Genomic DNA, 21,832 nt, shown 5'->3' on the forward strand with positions numbered 1-21,832 from the left:
ATTTGGTTAGTTAAGATCTCACTAAATATTTATTTAGCACACTTATGAACTAACTATCAAACTAATCAGCAGTAGAAGAGAAACTCTCCTGTTCTGTGGGATAAAATTAATATTTTTTTGTCAATGGAGTTTGGTGGCTTAGAGAGAATATGTCTACTTCTGGTTAAAATAATCTTTAACAGCAAGGTGTGTCTCTGTAAGGATCCCCTCTGTAATGTTGTCAGACACATAAACTAACAATCTGAGCAAAAATAAGAACTTTAAGTCGACCCAAAGGATTACATCTCTGCCGTGACAGCCGTTTTCACTGCCTCAAACTGAACAGATCCACCTGAGCAAAAAAAAAAAGTAATTTAGACCTATAAATATATATTTTTAAAGGAGTGTAGGTTTAAAATACAAGATTTCCTCTCTCACAAACTTCATGTGACTTTTGCTAACAAAGCTTTTTACCTCCCTCGAACCAAACTCGATACGATTCTGAGCAATTTAAAGAAAACTAAATTATGCATAGTCAGCAATCTGAGGTTCAGGATTTGGGAGCTTCAAAGAGGCCACAAGACAAAGACCATGAGATGAATCAAATCATATTGCGGTTAACTTTTGATAAAACTTTCTTTAAAATATTCTTTCTGTGACATCACGTCATCTCCGATCCCCCCCCCCCCCCCCCCCCCTTTGAAACCAAACTCTACCAAAAAAAATAAGAATTACTTCATTTTTTGTTAGATTACTGTGTCACATTTCTTGATGTGTTTTTGTTTGATGCACAGGTGATGGTGGGCAAAAGAAAGAAAGATAATAAATCTGGTCAGACCTGTGAGGTGTTTGAGGTCTGACTGGATGTCTGGTCCCCTGAGCTCTGTGTGGCCTGGCAGGACTTGACTTTCAGGCCCCACGGCCCCTGATCCCCATCTGATGGTCAGACAGTAGAGAAAGTGTTGAGACTTTCTTTGTGAGCTGTAAACCCACCCAACCTGTGGACCCCACCCCGCTCATCACAGGCCTGTTTGCCATCGGACCCTGGGGCCACGCTGAGAGTCCCTCAGGCTTGTTTGACTACCCAACCCGACCCGACCCGACACGACACGACCGCCCACCCAGCTAACACTAAGCCATAAAAGGCTCCTTGTCCCAGCAGCTCCTCACTCTCCGCTTAGAGCTGACCACCAGAATGACCTCCTACTCCAGCCGCAGCAGCGTCTCCCCCATCAAGAGCTCCATCGTGATGGGCCCCTCCATGTCCTCCTCCCGCTGGGGGAGCAGCACCGGATCCGGCAGTGTGTATGGAGGAGCTGGAGGGTCAGGAGTCCGTGTCTCCAAGGCCTCCTTCAACTTCTCTTCCAGCTCTGCAGCTGGAGGAAGACTCGACCTGAGCGACGCTATCGACGTTGCCGTCAGCGAAAAGGAGACCATGCAGAACCTCAACGACCGCCTGGCCACCTACCTGGAGAAGGTGCGAAGTCTGGAGAAGGCCAACGGAGACCTGGAGCTGAAGATCCGACAGTATCTGGAGAGCAGAACGGGACCTGAGGTCCACGACTACCGCAGCTTCAACGTCAGAGTGAAAGACCTGCAGGGAAAGGTGAGAACACAGACACAAAACAGCAGACGTTTGAGCAAAAGAACACAATGAAGGAAATGCTGATTTTATAGGGTAGTCTTTTCCCTGAGTTTATCCTCGCAGGCTACATATCTTAGCAGAAAAGTCTCAACATGTTGAACCAAATAAAGACCAGAATTGAGGTGAAAATATTATTTTTAACTCTTTACCAACACGGATAAATTTTTTTCTATTGATTTTTATTTGTTCTACTAATGTTTCAATCAAGTATATTTGTAAAGGCCTCTGGCTAAAGTTTCACAACAGACAAATAGTGCTGGGACATTGTTGACATAAAGAGGCGAACATGTAAATATGTTCAGGTATGTTCACTTTTTTTTGGTCATGAGTCCTCAGTAAATATGTGTTCTCAATATTTGCATGAAATGATGTTTGACTTTCAAAACAACGTCAAACACAGGGTGAGGAGAGAGACATTCAAAGTAGAGAAACCTGTCTGATAAAACAGGTGTGTGTCTCTCAGTGTTTGTGTTTGGGGGCTGGGGCGGGGGGAGGGGGGAGGGGGTGAATTGAACTAAGTGAAGGGACAAAGTTGTAACAACAAAAGAAAGAGTCTTTCTGTATTTTATTTTTTAATTTATTGTTTGATTGTTTTTAGCTCCACCTGGTACTCATTCAATTCCACTGATGTTTTAAAAGTAGATAGATTAAATCTACTGAAGCCAAAGTATCAGATGCTCATCCAGTTTATGTTGTTCCTTTTCAGATTCACATGGCTGCTCGTGGAAACGCTGCCCTTATCCTCGCCATTGACAACGCCAAGCTCGCCACTGATGACTTCAAGATCAAGTGAGTGTGACACTTTAATTCATCCCATATGAAAGGCCAGAGCATGAAATCATCGTATTACTTTGGTCTTTTTGTGAACTTCTCTTCCTCAAATCATTCGGGTATTTTTTTTTTTTTTAGGTTCGAGAACGAGCTGGCCATGCGTCAGTCTGTGGAGGCCGACATCGGTGGGCTGAAGAGGGTCCGTGACGAGTTGACTCTGAGCCGTGCCGACCTGGAGCATCAAGTGGAGGGTCTGAAGGAAGAACTGATCATGCTGAAGAGGAACCATGAGGAGGTGAGAACCAACAAAAAAACAGAGAGACGAAGAAATGCAAACATTAAAAACCAGGATGAGTAACCGGGTTCTTCCTGCAGGATCTGCTGGTTCTGCGGGCTCAGGTGGGCTGTCAAGTAAACGTGGAGGTGGACGCTGCGCCTCAGGAGGACCTGGCCGCCGTCATGGCCGGAATCAGAACACACTACGAAAACGTCGCTGTCAAGAACCGCAAAGACCTGGAGTCCTGGTTCCAGGCCAAGGTGAGACTCTGCTCCTGTCGGCTGTTAAAAAAAAGTTGCTATTAGTTCCAGTTTATTTCAGTTTTGAGACCTCTTTATGTTCGATCATTGTTGGAAAATTTATGTGATGAGATTGAAAGCTCAAGAACAGAGACTAAAGGACCAGTTGAAAGATCTCATCTTCACTTCACCTTCAAAGTTACTTTTTATTTTAAAAATGGTTATTGACATATACTTCCAGATGAACCCGGTACTTGGCTCAATAACATAATTGACTGTTTTTCTCTGCAGACGGCAGAGCTGAACAAAGTGGTGGCTGTGAGCACCGATACACTGCAGACGTCAAAGAGTGAGGTCGGCGATATCAGAAGAACAGTTCAGACTCTGGAGATCAAACTGCAGGCTCACATCAGCAAGGTGACTTATCATTTCATCTGAAAAGTTTCACATTTTTAATAAAGAAATTGGTTTTGGAACTCTGATGTTGATCAGTACTATGAAACGCCGCTGACCTTTCACTCCTCCTTTCTCCTCCCGCTGACAGAAAAGAGCTCTGGAGGTGACTCTGGAGGAGACCAAGAGCCGCTACGCTAACATGCTAATGGGGTATCAGAGGCAGGTGGTGGCCCTGGAGGAGCAGCTGACCCAGCTGAGGGCCGACCTGGAGAACCAGAGGGTCCTGTATGTCGACCTGCTGGACATCAAGACCAGACTGGAGTTGGAGATCGCCGAGTACAGGAGGCTGCTGGAAGGCGAGACTGAGAGGTGAGTTCAGGGACTTCTACAGACACGTTAAAAAACAAAACAATCAAATCAATGAAAAATCTAAAATTACTTCCCGCATGTCATCTTCCACTTGCTCTCTCTGATTTCCTGCTCTATCCCCTGTCCTATCAAATAAAGGCCAAAAAACTAATCTAAAATAGAGTAAAATAAAATGATAAAGGTCAAACTAAGCTGATTGACTTCTTCCTGTCCTGTGTTTCTGAAGCAGCACCACCACCGTCACCAAGACCACCCGAGTCGTAACCATCGTGCAGGAAGTGGATTCCTCTGGAAACGTGGTGAGCTCCAACTCCAGTGCAAAGGAGAAATCAATCGTCACAGAACAATCAGCTGAATAGTAAAGATGTTCCAAAACCATTTAGCCCCTCTGATATGAATGTTGACGAGTATAATCGCATATCGAAAGTCCCTCTGATATCAGCGGTATTAAAAATATAAATCATACCTCAAGTTAAGAGGCTGATGTCAGATCAACTCTGTGAATTCAATAAATTAAATATTTGGCATCTGGTTCTGGTTCTTGTGTTTTTATTTGTGGCTCAGTGAGGGAGTCGGTATTCTATCAACCTGAACGTTGGGGGTTCAATCCCCAGCTCCTGCAGCCACATGTTTGAAGTGTCCACGGGCAAGACACGCAACCCCAGGTTGCTCCCGCTGCTTCATCAGCAGCATGTGAGTGTGTATGAATGGATTAGTTCAAACTGATCAGTGTTTAAACGGCTGTGAATGTGTAGGTGTGACCTGCGAGGTAAAAGCACTTTGAGCAGTCAGAAGACTCGAAAAGCGCTATACAAGCCCAAGTCCATTTACCAATTCACACTCACAGTTCACAATTGCTGTTTGGTTACATGTAATTGAACAAAGCATGCAATGTAAGTTCACACAGAGTCTCAAACACCTGATAGAGATTGAACGTCTGCAGGAGAGTGAGGCGGTTTACGGCTGCAATTCTACTCACTCAGTTGAAAATAATACTCAAAAGCTTGTCACAATAAGTCAATAAGTCAATAAAAACTGCTTCAGATACCATATTGTAGCAAGTGGGTTAAGCTAAATTTAAGGATTACTTACAAATGACCAAATGTGTGTGTGTGTGTGTGTGTGTGTGTGTGTGAATGTATACCAATAAAGACCAAGCACAAAGGTTTGTTTAAATATAATAATACATTTATAAAAAATCCAATAATTAACAAGCACTACACAATGTATACGTATACATGAAAAAATACAGCTTGGAGGGCTATTTTTTTCATCCATTTCATGAAGGAATGTCTTTTTCAGAAAGTTTTTTTCAGTTCAGTTAATTCCTACCACACTTGGATGGTGGGGTTAGTTGAGGTCTGGTGGTCATGGTTAGCTCACCATCCTCTTCATTCTTGTTCCTGTGTTATTAAGTACTGATTTTTACCGTGATACTTCATATCGATTGTATGATTTTAATCATTTATTACCTTTTGTTTTAATCTATTTCTTTCAGTTTCCGTCCTTTTCTGTTTGTTCTTTTGTAAAGCACTGCATGGGGATGCACGTTTTTATGCATTGAAGGTTCTGTATAAATAAAGCTGAGTTGAGTTGACACAAACAAATCCGAGTGCACATTCTTCCTTTGGGGTGAGATTATGGAAAGTTTAAAAAAAACAAATAAATAGACCTCGTGACCTCAGACCCTCCTGTTTCCTCACAGCGAGGAGGTTCCTGGTTCAAATCCCCTTGGGACAGGAGCCTCTCTGTGTGGAGTTTGCATGTTCTCCGCGTGTATGTGTGGGTTCTCCTCTCTAATTGGTGACTCTAAATTGCCGGTAGGTGTGAATGTGAGTGTGGCTGGTTGTCTCTTGGCTTCGGCCCCCCGTGACCCCGGACGGGAAGCAGTTAAAGAGAATGGATGGATGGATCTTCATTCTGTTTTAAGTGCCTGTGACGTGACATTGTCTCCCTCTTCTTTTTTATGTTTGTGTTGTTCTCAGCATCTTGTTGACTTTTTATCTGTTGTTTAATTTTCAGTGATTGTATTTTTTTATATCTTTAACTGCCTCTTGATACCTGCCCGTTGTATCTTTCTTGTTCCTGTTATTACCATTGATATTATTTTTCTACTCTCTGTTTGACTCGACTGTTGATGTCTGTTCTGTTGTTGTCCTGAGTTTATGCCTTTGCTTTGTCTGTCGAAACTCTTTGTAAACATCTGTTTTTAAGGTGCTATAATTAAAGTACTTATTATTAGTATCAATTGTACATACAGTATTTTAAAATGTATGTCTTCTAATGTGCAACATTTGGAACCAAATTAGGAAAAATAAAGATATTTACTTGTTTGAGGTTGACAAGTGAGAGCATAAATGATACATACAGACATCAAACACACACACAAACATGTTTCAGTTCATCAGAAGTATTTTTTATTGGTGTATTTCTGAGAATGGCTGGCAGCAAATTGACGGATGTTTGTTGTCTCAATCTCTCATCACAGTTTCAGAGCTGACCTCTTTACCATCCACGGTCTCTTTGGTGACAATGACAACCCTCCTTGTTGTTGTGGTGGTTGTGGAGACAGGCGGTCTGCAGGAAAACACAACAACACAACGACTCTTCTAATCAATGATAGGTTATGTCAGAAGTACAGCTTTATGCTGGATTTTTGTAAAACGTGCAGCCAAAAATCAAATTTGTATTATTTAAAGTTATTTAATTAATGTCACTTTGTTTTATGTGTCGCAAAACCCATTGTTGTAATCCAATTTACATATTAAGTATACCTATTTTAACCAAAACAACAAAACTGGTGAACTTACGTTAAGAGCTCTCCATCCAGAAGCCTCCTGTACTCAGCAATCTCCATCTCCAGTCTGGTTTTCATGTCCAGCAGCGTCTGGTACTCATTTCCCTGACGCTCCAGGTCTGCTCTCAGCTGGGCGAGCTGCTCCTCCAGACCGCCCACCTGCCTCTGGTACCCGGCCAGCATGCTGGCAAAGCGGTTATTGGTTTCTGTTAGGGTTCCTTCAAGAGACGCTTTCTGAAAGGGAGAAGCAGCAGTGTGAGGGGGATTTACATACTGTGTTTTTCACAAGAAAAGAGACCAAGAAAAAGTAGAAACTCACCATGCTAAGCTGGGATTGGAGCTCGATCTCCAGGCCCTGAAGGTTGCGTCTGACGTCTGTGATTTCAGAGCGGGATGTTTGAAGAGTTTCTGTGCTCACAGCAACCTCCCTATTGAGCTCTTCAGACTGAACAAACAACAAAAATACAAAGATTAAATGTCATCAATCATGTGGGCATTTTAAAACTGCTTATAATCATGCTGTATGCAGACGACACTACAATTTTTTTACCATCCTTTTCAAACACTTTATTGATCTGATGGCTAACTGGAGTTCTTCAATGACTAAAAATAATTATTTAATATTCAAGAATGTAAGGCTTAAAGAAAGTAACATTTAGAGGCATGTTGTCGACATGTTGTTTGAAGCTTACCTTGGCACAGAACCAGGCATCCAGGTCTTTGCGGCTCTTGCTGGCAACGGTCTCATAGTGTTCTCTGATTTCAGCCATGACAACAGAAAGGTCCTGCTGAGGAGCAGCGTCCACCTCCACATTGACCTGACCTCCAACCTTGGCCCTCATATTGAGAAGGTCCTGCAGGAAAGCACATCAACAGCAAAGAAAAAATGAGTTCATGACAGGAGCTCATTCGTTTTTTATGTTGGTTTTTAAGTCAAAAGTCAAGTTTTTTTAATTTGGTCCATTTTCACTGACCTTCAGACAAGTAAACCAACTTTAAAGGTCACATATTATCCTCCTTTTTAAGCAGTTTAAATAAGTCTCAGAGCTCCCCAAAATCCACCAAAAACCTGGTAAGTTGTATTTTGCATAATATGTTACCTTTAAGATTTTAACTTAATTTGACCTATTTCAAATTTTAGACATTCTCTCTACCAAATTAACAATGGCATTTAAATATAGCAATGTGTAATGGGTTTACCATTATCTTACTTCAAGCTTCCTGAGACATTAGATGCAAATATATCTGCTTCAATCACCTTTCGAAAGAATTAAAAGTCATTCCTGTCTTTTTTTTTTTTTTTTTTTGGGTTCTTTTGTCAAAATAGTTTTACAGTTTCTTCTGTCCTAAAGAAGCTTTGAGAAACCTGTTAAACAAATGATAATGGTCAAGAAGATGTTATATATAACTTAAAACCAGGAATGTTTTATTGTGGCTAATTGCAGCTTCTTGCTCACCTCCTCGTGGTTCCTCTTGAGCTGGATGAGTTCCTCCTTTATGGATCCGATCTGCATCTCCAGGTCTGATCTTCCCAGAGTAAGCTCATCCAGGACCCTCCTCAGCCCGGCGATGTCGGCCTCCACTGTTTGACGCATGGCCAGCTCGTTCTCGTACCTGCACACCAGCAGACAACAATCAATCACTACTGTGATCCACTTGCAAGAAATCTAATAGATAGCAATGAGTAAATGAAACCTTGAAATGTGACAATTTTTCTCAAATATGAAAATAAAGTCATTCTTTTTTCATTCAAATCAAAATAGTGGACTTCCTGTTGGGTTTTAGTGAAGGGTGCATGAGAAGTTTCAGTAGGTCTTGACATGGTTAATATGCATACCCAGTTTCATTCATGTAGGTCAAAGTAACCTCTATGAGGAGCCCTATTTGAAAATTCCAAGGGGTCGCTGTGGAGCCTTTTTGCAAAATATTACATTTCTGACCAGACCTGATGGGCATTCCAAGTTTAATGAGTTTTGGGCCATGTTCAGGACCCAAAATAAGCAATTAATTTGGACAAAGAAAAAACAATTTTGTCCTTCCATTTCATTAGGGTCCTCGTTTATATGCACCCCTTCTCATATGATTTTCAACAAGAAAACCATGAATCTTGTTCAGGATGTAGTTGTACTTTAAGACACTCTGAGGAGTCAGCTGTTCATTTTAGTTAAAACATTTTGTGTTTGAAACCAGGGCTAATATACTCACTTAACCTTGAAGTCATCAGCAGCCAGCTTGGCATTATCGATCGCCAGGTAGAGAGAGCCATTGGCACCAGTGGCGTAAAAGATCTGATAAAATTAAAGGGAAATGTTGGTTCTATACTTCTCTAGTACAGAGTTTCATGAGTTGGTTTCACAAATGATATATAAACAAGATATGCAAATATGAGGCAAATTTTTCTCTCAATGTTTGACTGGTTTTCTCTTCCTGTGCCCACGCTGTGCAAACTCAGAGCTGCAGCTCGCATGTCTCTGTTGCAGGTGGTGATCAGAGTGTGGCTGCACCTGTGTACATCCTGCAGAAAACTACTCATCACTCCTGCCTGTGTGACTGAACGCCTGAGTTTGGGTGTGGGGCTTTTAAAGCTTTTGTGCTGTAGAAGATTTCATTATTGACCCTGAAAGCTTTGGGCATCTTCAGTTACAAAAGTCTTTTGGCATCTTCAGTTACAAAAGTCTTCTGGCATCTCCAGTTACACAAATGATTATTATCCTGATGCTTGGAAATGATCTCACTCTTAGCCACAGCCTAAAGTTACCTATTTTAAGAAGGATAGAGGCAGATCTGTGTACAGAACCAGAACTTTGTCTCACCTTGTCCTGCAGGTCGCTGATGGAGACCTTGAATGCAGTGTAGTCGTGGCCTTCAGGTTTGGTCTTCTTCTCCAGGAACTGTCTGATCTTAAGCTCCAGGTCGCTGTTGGCTGCCTCAAGCTTGCGCACCTTATCCAGGTAGGTGGCCAGACGGTCATTCAGGTTCTGCATGGCCATCTTCTTGTTGTCAGAGATGTCGGTGGCATCGGCCAGGTTGAAGCCAGCATTGCCACCAGCCCCAGAGGCAGAAAAGCCTGCACCAGCAGAGGAGAAACTTCTGGGAGCGCTCATGCTGGAGATGCGGACCCCAGAGCCTCCGGCGCCGGCATACACACTGGGGGCCCTCTGGGAGCCGATGCGGCTTCCAGCCGAGTAGTTGATTGAGCGTGAGTAGGAGGTCATGGTGGAGGTGTCTTCCTGCTCTGGATGGAGAGAATAAAGGCAAGGTTGGACTCAGCTCCTTTTATGCTGCCTGTAAGTGAGGAAGGGGTGAAGGGTCCAGCCCCTGCTCCACGCCTAAGGGCTAGCGACTTGAGCGGGTTGAGCCACATAACAAAGAAGCGAATCACAGCAGGAATGTAAAGTATACGAGTGTTATACAACGTTGACCTCCAGACCCTCTTTTTTTTCAGCTCTCTGGATACTCAATCATCCATTTGCTCAGCTGAATCTTCTCCTCTGTTACCTGATGAAATCTTCTTTTATCTAATCTGCTGCTGATTCTTGCACATTTCAAATACCATTTCAAAATCGTCCTGGCTATGTCAACAAACTGAAAATATGACTCGGAAAACATCACGGACAGTGGGACTCGGGTGTTACACCCATTGTAGACAGTCATTACTCACAGAGTTATTTTCAGAGGATATACTTGATTTACTATAACATTTAAGTGTGAAGTGCATATAACGCCTTTAACTCAGTCTACGACTTGCAACACATTATTGTTCAACACCACTGAATGTCACATCTTCCAAATCTTTGGTTAGATAAAAGCTGAGCATTGTGGTTGTGGTTGTGACTTTTGCTCTCTTGGAATTTTTTTTTCATGTTGAAACAGGAGAGGGACACAGCGTTGAAAGAAAGTATGTGGGTCGCCAACATAGTTTGACCTACAGGGTGTAACATTTCCATGGGGGAATCACATTTCAATGTATATGCTGGAGCAGTGAAACTCCTTTCTCTGATCCTGAATGTACAATTAAATAGACAGAAGTATGGTGGCCAGGGGGGTGCAAAGGCTCTGCAACGGCTGCAATGACGTACATGTAGAAACGTGCAGCATATTCAAAAACACTGGAATCATGACTCACATATTTTTGATTTATTTTCTTTCTGCTTTGCTATTTATTTCTTAATGTCTAGTATTTTTGAAAGAATCTTATGTCCGGTGGCTGGTAGGTGCAAAGGTTAGATGTACACATGAATTCACGATTTGAAAGTAACATGACAACAGTCGCACCAGATGCTTATGTCCCTTACAACTTTTAAAAACATTTTGGTGTTATTTGAGATTAACCTCGTACTGAAAGCCAGTGTTTTTACATTTTTACCCATTATATATCCCAAAACCAGAAAAGACTGGTTGATATTTGCCTTCAAAGTAAGTTTTAGGCTTGCACTTTGCACTTACACTTTTATGACACCAGCCATGGTCCGCACTGGATGTTTACCATATCAAAATGCACTCTCTGTCAACTGTTTAAGAGGGGAATTGTAGCTATAATAACAAACTGACGTATACTGTGCTGTTCCCACTGGAAAATCTTTAAACATCTGTTGCTTAAATTTTTCTCAAACTAGGATGCAGTATTGTCAAAATTCCCAACATTATTATCATTCTAGGTGCTTAGCTTAGCTAACAGGTTGCTAGTTTAAACACATTGTTGGTAATGAGAGAGTAATGTTATTCTGCTAAAATATTGTAACAATTATAAAAAGTCATATAGTCAGATTTATCATTTTTTTATGAAATATAGTCATCCGCTTTATCAGTTTGAAATTCTCCAAACACATATTCCAAACTGCTGGATGGTGAAAAATCAGACAATATTAGCCCATCCCCCATGACTACAGGTAGTATAAGGTTTCTATCCATCTGTAAAGAAATGCACTTTCCTACATTGGACACTAGGAGGCATCATCTGTATATTTACATATCTATATTCCAGTCACTTAGCTAAGTGGATACAAGGCACCAGTCTGTGTATGAAAGCTTTCTGAAGCTTGATTTATAATAGTCGTTTATTTACGACCACCTTAAAACTGTGAAGTCTTCCAACTGTTGCTTCTGAAAGTGCACACATTCAGAATTCCTCTCATGTTTATGGCTGCTACAAAGTGGAAGATCAACTACGACTGGTTTTTAACAATGGTGTTTACTTAGTGTGTGGTCGTTTGTGTTTGTGAGGACAGATAAGGAACCTGGACTGTTGTGTCATTTTAGAAGAGGAAGTAATGTGTCTGTATAAAAAATAAAAAAGTTTCTCCACCTCTTTACCTCAGATTGAAACGTCTCTAAATATTTTGGATCGATTGTGACTAAAATTTGGATCAGAAAGTTATGCTCGACTCAGGAAGCAATGTGATGACTTTGAAAAGTCTCTTATTTCAAAACGTACGAGGGTCTATTGAGGGCTCTCCCTCAGTGTGTTTGACAAGGATTCAAATAAATAAATGAAGATGATAATGATGAATCCTCAGCCAGGGTAATGTTCAAGAGGCCTAACAATAATAAAAACAGAACAATACATGACAGTTGAAGGTGTTCTTAACAACCAGTTACCTCATCAGCAAATCATCATCATCATATCATCTGCATATAAATATACATTACGGTTACTCATCAAGGCACCAATGCTCTTCATATTGTGGATAAGGTTTATATTTACAAGTTAATCTAACTTCAATTCTTCACATTTTTCCATGAGCTTTTAGAAGTAACAAAAGTAATGATATTACACTCACAAGGGGTTAAAAAATGTATCCTCCATAGAGGTAGACCCAAAGCTCACTGAGAGGATTATATATCACAGTTGGACACCCTATTCTCCCGGGGGAGAGAAAACTGAACCAACTTGCTTAGCCTGCTTTCACTGCCACCTAACACCTGAAAAACAGAAGACAATGGAAGGATAGGTTAGGGTTAGGTATGGCCTAACTCCACAACAGTGCCTGTTTACCTCCTGTACCCTTCCAGAAACTGAGCTCTTCAACCATGTTGAGAAACTCTGGCAACTAGATTCGCTGCCTTATCGGAGTGAGCGGCTCATCACCAGGTCGAAACAGGACACAGAGGCAATCCGACAGCTAGAGGAGAAGACAACTAGAGTAGAAGTGGATGGGGTTAGACACTATGCTACTCTACTTCTGTGGAAAGAAAATCTTCCTCCACTCTGTGCTACAAATGAGGCTGTGTTGAATCTGCTATGTGGAACGGAAAGAAGGCTAGCAAGAGCACCTGATAATGCAGCAATCTATTCAAAGGAGGTTCACAAACTGCTTGATGCTGGCTATATTACACCCATTTCTCCAGGAGAGGCTGAAGAGAGCAGCCATTCGTGGTTCATACCCCACCATATGGTACACCACAATGGAAAAGACAGGATAGTCTTCAACTGCTCCTTCACATTTAAGGGCCAGAATTTGAATGACCACCTCCTTCCTGGTCCCACACTGGGATCGAGCCTGCTAGGAGTTCTCCTACGGTTCAGGGAACATCCAGTCACCATCAGCAGAGATATTAAAGGCATGTTCCACCAGGTCCACCTGCTGGAAGAAGACAAACCATTCCTCCGTTTCTTATGGTGTGACATGCAGTTAGACAAAGAACCAACTGTCTACGAGTGGCAGGTGCTCCCCTTTGGGACAACATGCAGTCCGTGTTGTGCCACTTTTGCGCTACAAACTCATGTCCAGCGCCACACAGAGCCAGGGGAAGAGGCTCGCCTGTCTATAGATCGCTGTTTCTATGTTGACAACTGTTTACAGAGTCTGCCCTCTGCAAAGCAAGCTAAGGAACTGTTGGACCGATTGCAATCACTCCTAAAGGATGGTGGATTCGAACTACGACAATGGGCTAGCAACATTCCGTCTGTCATAAGTCAGCGAACCAAAGAGCTGCGATCTGAGAGCAGTGAACTCTGGTTCACACAGGAGAAGGTAGATCCCCAAGAGCGCACTCTCGGACTAGTGTGGCAGTGTAAGTCCGATTCTCTGTTATACAAGCACCAACAGAGTGCTTGTATCGGCTGCTTGCTCAACAGTATGACCCTCTTGGATTCATTGTTCCATATACCACAAGAGCCAAAGATCATTGTGCAACGGCTCTGGGACAAGAAAAGGGGCTGGGATGATCCCCATCTCCCAGAAGACTTGCTCCAGGCCTGGCAAGCGTGGGTATCGGAGCTACATCAACTGTTGCTAATAACATTGCCAAGATGCTACACAGACCCTACCATGCAGCATTCATGTTTTCTGCGACTCCTCTGAACTCTGCGTATGGATCTGTGGCCTACCTGCGCACTGAAGAGAATGGAAAAGTCCAGGTAGCCTTCATTGCTGCAAGATCAAGAGTTGCACCCAAGAAACAACTCTCTATCCCAAGGCTTGAACTGTGTGGTGCACTAACAGGAGCTCAGTTAGCTTGAGTCCTGAAGAAGGAGCTGATAATTGATGTCCTTGAGACAGTGTACTGGACAGATTCAACCACAGTACTTAACTGGCTTCAGTCAGACTCCTGCCAATATAAAGTGTTTGTTGGAACCAGAGTGGCAGAAATACAGGAGCTCTCTGACCCAGCTGCCTGGTGTTATGTCGACACAGTGACCAATCCTGCTGATGATATAACAAGAGGGAAACAACTGTCTCTGCTGGTTGGAGAGAATCGCTGGAGCAAAGGTCCACCCTTTCTACTACTCCCTCCCAACCACTGGCCACAGGCATCTGTTGGAGAATCTACTGAAGAGGCTGAGGAGCTGAGAAAGACAGCATTCTGCGGTCTGCTGACAGGAACTGCCAGTCCCACCTTATCTGATATCCAACAATTCAGCACATATCAGAAACTCCTGGAAGCCACAACGAGGTCACTACACGGGGCGGCTGACAGCAGTTTTCACCCTACATCTGATGACTTCCGCGAAGCAGAGGTTGTCCTCTTGAGACATGCTCAGATGGAGAGCTTTCCCGATGAATTTGGATGAATCAGATCAGGGAAAGCCATCCCAACAAGCAGCAAACTGCTTACTCTTTCTCCTGAGTATGACAAGTCTGCTGACCTGATCCAAGTAGGTGGCAGACTCCGCAAATGTGAAAGCCTGAGCCTGGAGTTTCTGCACCCAGTACTTCTAGCTCCCTCTCATCCTGTCACAAAGCTGCTAATTCAGCACTTTGACAATCAGTTGAAGCACCCTGGAGCTGAACGAGTCCTCGCTGAGCTCCGCAGAAAATATTGGATATTAAGAGGAAGAGAGATCATACGAAGACACCAACACAACTGTCCTGAATGCAGGAAATGGAGAGGCCAACCAGAGGTCCCAAAAATAGCACAGTTGCTTCCCTCAAGTTTGAGACTCTTCAAACCTACCTTTTATTCCACCGGAATGGACTGTTTTGGACCAATGCTCGTCAAAGTAGGAAGGCGAACCGAGAAGAGGTGGGGCATCCTGTACAAGTGTCTTACTACTCGGGCAGTGCACCTCGATCTTTTGGTCAATATGGATGCAGATTCTTTCCTGATGTCGCTCTGACGCTTCATTGGTCGCAGAGGAAGACCCTTTGAGCTTCTGTCAGATCAAGGCACTAACTTTAAAGGAGGCAGTACAGAACTGCATGAAGCAATTAAGGCCATGGAAACTGCACTTCAAGACCAACAGGCAGCTGAACAAATCCGGTTCCGTTTCAATCCCCCAAATGCTCCACACTTTGGCGGGTCTTGGGAACGTGAAGTGCGATCAGTGAAGACTGCTCTCCGCACTACCTTAGGAGCACAGCATGTGTCAGAGGAGGTGTTAAGGACTGTTCTTATCGAGGTAGAGAGCATCCTTAACTCCAGACCGTTGGGTTATGTTTCAACAGACATAGCCGACCCAGATCCTGTCACACCAAACTCCTTGTTGATGGGGCGGCCAGACTCCTCCCTCCCACAAGTCGTCTACCCAGAAACCGAATTGCTCAGTCGCAAAAGGTGGAGGCACACTCAAGTCCTCACTGATCATTTCTGGAGACACTACATACAGCACTTCCTCCCCACCTTACAAACAAGAAAGAAGTGGAACACAGGGAAAGATGACATCACTGTTGGAGCTATCGTCCTTGTTATTGATCAGCAGTTTCCAAGAGGGAAAGTTGGAACTGGAGCAGTTATTCCTGGAGCAGATGGAAAAGTAAGAACAGCAGTTGTCCAAGTGAAGGACCGAACCTACACCCGCCCTGTGGTACGCCTCATCCGATTACCTGCACTACCCCAATAAGGGACGGATACATGACAGAAACCTCACTGATGGCAAATTTGATTAACAAATTTGGGGGTGGCGGTAAAAAAGGCCTGTTCAGGTTTGTCTTTTGTTCTGCATCTCCTGTTTCTGAGTGCACCTGAATGTGTTGCTCATTGTCTGAGCGCCCGTGAATGCAGCATGCGCAGCGCATCTCCAAAGTAACGGCAGTGAGAGAGACACGCCCAGACAAGTTTGGATTCAACTAAAAGGACTCGTGTATTTTCTGACTGACTTTTATTATTACTGTGTGCGTCCGTGAGACAAGTGAGATGAGTATTGCTGGAATATTGCTGTCCTTTGTATTGTTCATAGTCTCACTGCTTATTTGGATGTCAATTAAGTGTCTTTACATCATGGTCATTCCGTGTCAATTTATGTGTACAATGAAGTGACAAGCTAGCCAAAGTGTGCTAACTTTAGCCTGCTAACACAACAACACAGGTCACAGGTGATTGCAGCTCAGGCCAAGAACAATTTTGTCCGCCACTTGCGCTTAATGGTGCCTAACTATGATGCGTTGTAACAGATAACGTAGAACTGCTTCGTGGGAATGCGAGTGGAGAGGGGTTGGATGTGTGTCACTGCAGGAGAGCAGAGGGCTTCAGAACAGCGGAGGTGTCGCCAAACAGCAGTTTGTTTTGGTTTCTTGCTGGTGCTCAAAGGCGACATCTACTGGATCAAAAAGTTGCACATTCTTCCTTTGGGGTGAGATTATGGAAAGTTTTAAAAAACAAATAAATAGACCTCGTGACCTCAGACCCTCCTGTTTCCTCACAGCGAGGAGGTTCCTGGTTAAAATCCCCTTGGGACAGGAGCCTCTCTGTGTGGAGTTTGTATGTTCTCCGCGTGTATGTGTGGGTTCTCCTCTCTAATTGGTGACTCTAAATTGCCGGTAGGTGTGAATGTGAGTGTGGCTGGTTGTCTCTTGGCTTCGGCCCCCCGTGACCCCGGACGGGAAGCAGTTAAAGAGAATGGTTGGATGGATCTTCATTCTGTTTTAAGTGCCTGTGATGTGACATTGTCTCCCTCTTCTTCTTTATGTTTGTGTTGTTCTCAGCATCTTGTTGACTTTTTATCTGTTGTTTAATTTTCAGTGATTGTCTTTCTTATTCCTGTTTTTACCATTGATATTATTTTTCTACTCTCTGTTTGGCTCGACTGTTGATGTCTGTTCTGTTGTTGTCCTGAGTTTATGTCTTTGCTTTGTCTGTTTGCTTTGTCTTTGCCTGCTATAATTAAAGTACTTATTATTAGTATCAATTGTACATACAGTATTTTAAAATGTATGTCTTCTAATGTGCAACATTTGGAACCAAATTAGGAAAAATAAAGATATTTACTTGTTTGAGGTTGACAAGTGAGAGCATAAATGATACATACAGACATCAAACACACACACAAACATGTTTCAGTTCATCAGAAGTATTTTTTATTGGTGTATTTCTGAGAATGGCTGGCAGCAAATTGACGGATGTTTGTTGTCTCAATCTCTCATCACAGTTTCAGAGCTGACCTCTTTACCATCCACGGTCTCTGTGACAATGACAACCCTCCTTGTTGTTGTGGTGGTTGTGGAAACAGGCGGTCTGCAGGAAAACACAACAACACGAGTCAGCTGTCAGTTTACTGATAAACGAGAGTATACCATGGACTCTTCTAATCAATGATAGGTTATGTCAGAAGTACAGCTTTATGCTGGATTTTTGTAAAACGTGCAGCCAAAAATCAAATTTGTATTATTTAAAGTTATTTAATTAATGTCACTTTGTTCTATGTGTCGCAAAACCCATTGTTCTATGTGTCGCAAAACCCATTATCAAGTATACCTATTTTAACCAAAACAACAAAACTGGTGAACTTACGTTAAGAGTTCTCCATCCAGAAGCCTCCTGTACTCAGCAATCTCCATCTCCAGTCTGGTTTTCATGTCCAGCAGCGTCTGGTACTCATTTCCCTGACGCTCCAGGTCTGCTCTCAGCTGGGCGAGCTGCTCCTCCAGACCGCCCACCTGCCTCTGGTACCCGGCCAGCATGCTGGCAAAGCGGTTATTGGTTTCTGTTAGGGTTCCTTCAAGAGACGCTTTCTGAAAGGGAGAAGCAGCAGTGTGAGGGGGATTTACATACTGTGTTTTTCACAAGAAAAGAGACCAAGAAAAAGTAGAAACTCACCATGCTAAGCTGGGATTGGAGCTCGATCTCCAGGCCCTGAAGGTTGCGTCTGACGTCTGTGATTTCAGAGCGGGATGTTTGAAGAGTTTCTGTGCTCACAGCAACCTCCTTATTGAGCTCTTCAGACTGAACAAACAACAAAAATACAAAGATTAAATGTCATCAATCATGTGGGCATTTTAAAACTGCTTATAATCATGCTGTATGCAGACGACACTACAATTTTTTTACCATCCTTTTCAAACACTTTATTGATCTGATGGCTAACTGGAGTTCTTCAATGACTAAAAATAATTATTTAATATTCAAGAATGTAAGGCTTAAAGAAAGTAACATTTAGAGGCATGTTGTCGACATGTTGTTTGAAGCTTACCTTGGCACAGAACCAGGCATCCAGGTCTTTGCGGCTCTTGCTGGCAACGGTCTCATAGTGTTCTCTGATTTCAGCCATGACAACAGAAAGGTCCTGCTGAGGAGCAGCGTCCACCTCCACATTGACCTGACCTCCAACCTGGGCCCTCATATTGAGAAGGTCCTGCAGGAAAGCACATCAACAGCAAAGAAAAAATGAGTTCATGACAGGAGCTCATTCGTTTTTTATGTTGGTTTTTAAGTCAAAAGTCAAGTTTTTTTAATTTGGTCCATTTTCACTGACCTTCAGACAAGTAAACCAACTTTAAAGGTCACATATTATCCTCCTTTTTAAGCAGTTTAAATAAGTCTCAGAGCTCCCCAAAATCCACCAAAAACCTGGTAAGTTGTATTTTGCATAATATGTTACCTTTAAGATTTTAACTTAATTTGACCTATTTCAAATTTTAGACATTCTCTCTACCAAATTAACAATGGCATTTAAATATAGCAATGTGTAATGGGTTTACCATTATCTTACTTCAAGCTTCCTGAGACATTAGATGCAAATATATCTGCTTCAATCACCTTTCGAAAGAATTAAAAGTCATTCCTGTCTTTTTTTTTTTTTTTTTTTTGGGTTCTTTTGTCAAAATAGTTTTACAGTTTCTTCTGTCCTAAAGAAGCTTTGAGAAACCTGTTAAACAAATGATAATGGTCAAGAAGATGTTATATATAACTTAAAACCAGGAATGTTTTATTGTGGCTAATTGCAGCTTCTTGCTCACCTCCTCGTGGTTCCTCTTGAGCTGGATGAGTTCCTCCTTTATGGATCCGATCTGCATCTCCAGGTCTGATCTTCCCAGAGTAAGCTCATCCAGGACCCTCCTCAGCCCGGCGATGTCGGCCTCCACTGATTGACGCATGGCCAGCTCGTTCTCGTACCTGCACACCAGCAGACAACAATCAATCACTACTGTGATCCACTTGCAAGAAATCTAATAGATAGCAATGAGTAAATGAAACCTTGAAATGTGACAATTTTTCTCAAATATGAAAATAAAGTCTTTCTTTTTTCATTCAAATCAAAATAGTGGACTTCCTGTTGGGTTTTAGCTAAGGGTGCATGAGAAGTTTCAGTAGGTCTTGACATGGTTAATATGCATACCCAGTTTCATTCATGTAGGTCAAAGTAACCTCTATGAGGAGCCCTATTTGAAAATTCCAAGGGGGCGCTGTGGAGCCTTTTTGCAAAATATTACATTTCTGACCAGACCTGATGGGCATTCTAAGTTTAATGAGTTTTGGGCCATGTTCAGGACCCTAAATAAGCAATTCATTTGGACAAAGAAAAAACAATTTTGTCCTTCCATTTCATTAGGGTCCTTGTTTATATGCACCCCTTCTCATGTGATTTTCAACAAGAAAACCATGAATCTTGTTCAGGATGTAGTTGTACTTTAAGACACTCTGAGGAGTCAGCTGTTCATTTTAGTTAAAACATTTTGTGTTTGAAACCAGGGCTAATATACTCACTTAACCTTGAAGTCATCAGCAGCCAGCTTGGCATTATCGATCGCCAGGTAGAGAGAGCCATTGGCACCAGTGGCGTAAAAGATCTGATAAAATTAAAGGGAAATGTTGGTTCTATACTTCTCTAGTACAGAGTTTCATGAGTTGGTTTCACAAATGATATATAAACAAGATATGCAAATATGAGGCAAATTTTTCTCTCAATGTTTGACTGGTTTTCTCTTCCTGTGCCCACACTGTGCAAACTCAGAGCTGCAGCTCGCATGTCTCTGTTGCAGGTGGTGATCAGGGTGTGGCTGCGCCTGTGTACATCCTGCAGAAAACTACTCATCACTCCTGCCTGTGTGACTGAACGCCTGAGTTTGGGTGTGGGGCTTTTAAAGCTTTTGTGCTGTAGAAGATTTCATTATTGACCCTGAAAGCTTTGGGCATCTTCAGTTACAAAAGTCTTTTGGCATCTTCAGTTACAAAAGTCTTCTGGCATCTCCAGTTACACAAATAATTATTATCCTGATGCTTGGAAATGATCTCACTCTTAGCCACAGCCTAAAGTTACCTATTTTAAGAAGGATAGAGGCAGATCTGTGTACAGAACCAGAACTTTGTCTCACCTTGTCCTGCAGGTCGCTGATGGAGACCTTGAATGCAGTGTAGTCGTGGCCTTCAGGTTTGGTCTTCTTCTCCAGGAACTGTCTGATCTTAAGCTCCAGGTCGCTGTTGGCTGCCTCAAGCTTGCGCACCTTATCCAGGTAGGTGGCCAAACGGTCATTCAGGTTCTGCATGGCCATCTTCTTGTTGTCAGAGATGTCGGCGGCATCGGCCAGGTTGAAGCCAGCATTGCCACCAGCCCCAGAGGCAGAAAAGCCTGCACCAGCAGAGGAGAAACTTCTGGAAGCGCTCATGCTGGAGATGCGGACCCCAGAGCCTCCGGCGCCAGCATACACACTGGGGGCCCTCTGGGAGCCGATGCGGCTTCCAGCCGAGTAGTTGATTGAGCGTGAGTAGGAGGTCATGGTGGAGGTGTCTTCCTGCTCTGGATGGAGAGAATAAAGGCAAGGTTGGACTCAGCTCCTTTTATGCTGCCTGTAAGTGAGGAAGGGGTGAAGGGTCCAGCCCCTGCTCCACGCCTAAGGGCTAGCGACTTGAGCGGGTTGAGCCACATAACAAAGAAGCGAATCACAGCAGGAATGTAAAGTATACGAGTGTTATACAACGTTAACCTCCAGACCCTCTGTTTTTTCTGCTCTCTGGATACTCAATCATCCATTTGCTCAGCTGAATCTTCTCCTCTGTTACCTGATGAAATCTTCTTTTATCTAATCTGCTGCTGATTCTTGCACATTTCAAATACCATTTCAAAATCGTCCTGGCTATGTCAACAAACTGAAAATATGACTCGGAAAACTCAGAAAACATCACGGACAGTGGGACTCGGTGTTACACCCATTGTAGACAGTCATTACTCAGAGGATATACTTGATTTACTATAACATTTAAGTGTGAAGTGCATATGACGCCTTTAACTCAGTCTACGACTTGCAACACATTATTGTTCAACACCACTGAATGTCACATCTTCCAAATCTTTGGTTAGATAAAAGCTGAGCATTGTGGTTGTGGTTGTGACTTTTGCTCTCTTGGAATTTTTTTTTCATGTTGAAACAGGAGAGGGACACAGCGTTGAAAGAAAGTATGTGGGTCGCCAACATAGTTTGACCTACAGGGTGTAACATTTCCATGGGGGAATCACATTTCAATGTATATGCTGGAGCAGTGAAACTCCTTTCTCTGATCCTGAATGTACAATTAAATAGACAGAAGTATGGTGGCCAGGGGGGTGCAAAGGCTCTGCAACGGCTGCAATGACGTACATGTAGAAACGTGCAGCATATTAAAAAACACTGGAATCATGGCTCACATATTTTTGATTTATTTTCTTTCTGCTTTGCTATTTATTTTCTTAATGTCTAGTATTTTTTAAAGAATCTTATGTCCGGTGG

The 21,832-nt window shown here is 42.8% G+C and overlaps 3 protein-coding genes across 4 annotated transcripts; 1 reads left to right on the top strand and 2 right to left on the bottom strand.

Annotated features, from left to right (window-relative positions):
- Window positions 1–1,143: 1,143 nt before the first annotated feature.
- LOC110001435 (keratin, type I cytoskeletal 50 kDa-like) lies at window positions 1,144–4,208 on the top strand. 2 transcript variants are annotated; one of them, XM_065965128.1, is made up of 7 exons: window positions 1,144–1,585; window positions 2,331–2,413; window positions 2,534–2,690; window positions 2,771–2,932; window positions 3,203–3,328; window positions 3,456–3,676; window positions 3,906–4,208. In XM_065965128.1, exons 1-7 carry the CDS (start codon window positions 1,175–1,177, stop codon window positions 4,033–4,035), a joined length of 1,290 nt encoding a protein of 429 aa, XP_065821200.1. In that variant the 5' UTR covers window positions 1,144–1,174; the 3' UTR covers window positions 4,036–4,208. The 2 variants fall into 2 exon arrangements, with proteins under 2 accessions (XP_065821200.1, XP_065821199.1); XM_065965127.1 differs by having other exon boundaries at window positions 1,145–1,585; window positions 3,903–4,208.
- Window positions 4,209–6,070: 1,862 nt separating this feature from the next.
- Window positions 6,071–9,726, bottom strand: LOC110002441 (keratin, type I cytoskeletal 13-like). The gene is made up of 7 exons (XM_065965129.1): window positions 9,287–9,726; window positions 8,679–8,761; window positions 7,931–8,087; window positions 7,166–7,327; window positions 6,793–6,918; window positions 6,487–6,707; window positions 6,071–6,253 (listed from the first exon to the last, which is right to left on the bottom strand). The coding sequence occupies exons 1-7, from the start codon at window positions 9,686–9,688 to the stop codon at window positions 6,148–6,150; spliced, it is 1,257 nt and encodes a 418-aa protein (XP_065821201.1). The 5' UTR covers window positions 9,689–9,726; the 3' UTR covers window positions 6,071–6,147.
- Window positions 9,727–17,186: 7,460 nt separating this feature from the next.
- Window positions 17,187–20,882, bottom strand: LOC110001442 (keratin, type I cytoskeletal 13-like). Its single transcript, XM_065965130.1, has 7 exons — window positions 20,444–20,882; window positions 19,836–19,918; window positions 19,088–19,244; window positions 18,322–18,483; window positions 17,949–18,074; window positions 17,643–17,863; window positions 17,187–17,366 (listed from the first exon to the last, which is right to left on the bottom strand). The coding sequence occupies exons 1-7, from the start codon at window positions 20,843–20,845 to the stop codon at window positions 17,264–17,266; spliced, it is 1,254 nt and encodes a 417-aa protein (XP_065821202.1). The 5' UTR covers window positions 20,846–20,882; the 3' UTR covers window positions 17,187–17,263.
- Window positions 20,883–21,832: the final 950 nt, after the last annotated feature.

Source organism: Labrus bergylta, chromosome 16 (assembly GCF_963930695.1).
Source record: "Labrus bergylta chromosome 16, fLabBer1.1, whole genome shotgun sequence".
Classification (NCBI taxonomy): Eukaryota; Metazoa; Chordata; class Actinopteri; order Labriformes; family Labridae; genus Labrus; species Labrus bergylta.

What these genes read in the sequence shown, in the direction of transcription:
- LOC110002441 (XM_065965129.1), bottom strand. Translation starts at nt 9,688, where the DNA reads ATGACCTCCTACTCACGCTCAATCAACTACTCGGCTGGAAGCCGCATC. An exon ending in GCTGATGACTTCAAGGTTAA is followed by an intron (nt 8,088 to 8,678) that starts GTGAGTATATTA and finishes GCTGGTGTGCAG; the next exon opens with GTACGAGAACGAGCTGGCCA. An exon ending in TCAAGAGGAACCACGAGGAG is followed by an intron (nt 7,328 to 7,930) that starts GTGAGCAAGAAG and finishes GCTTTCCTGCAG; the next exon opens with GACCTTCTCAATATGAGGGC.
- LOC110001442 (XM_065965130.1), bottom strand. Translation starts at nt 20,845, where the DNA reads ATGACCTCCTACTCACGCTCAATCAACTACTCGGCTGGAAGCCGCATC. An exon ending in GCTGATGACTTCAAGGTTAA is followed by an intron (nt 19,245 to 19,835) that starts GTGAGTATATTA and finishes GCTGGTGTGCAG; the next exon opens with GTACGAGAACGAGCTGGCCA. An exon ending in TCAAGAGGAACCACGAGGAG is followed by an intron (nt 18,484 to 19,087) that starts GTGAGCAAGAAG and finishes GCTTTCCTGCAG; the next exon opens with GACCTTCTCAATATGAGGGC.
- LOC110001435 (XM_065965127.1), top strand. Translation starts at nt 1,175, where the DNA reads ATGACCTCCTACTCCAGCCGCAGCAGCGTCTCCCCCATCAAGAGCTCC. An exon ending in ACTGATGACTTCAAGATCAA is followed by an intron (nt 2,414 to 2,533) that starts GTGAGTGTGACA and finishes TTTTTTTTTTAG; the next exon opens with GTTCGAGAACGAGCTGGCCA. An exon ending in AGTCCTGGTTCCAGGCCAAG is followed by an intron (nt 2,933 to 3,202) that starts GTGAGACTCTGC and finishes TTTTCTCTGCAG; the next exon opens with ACGGCAGAGCTGAACAAAGT.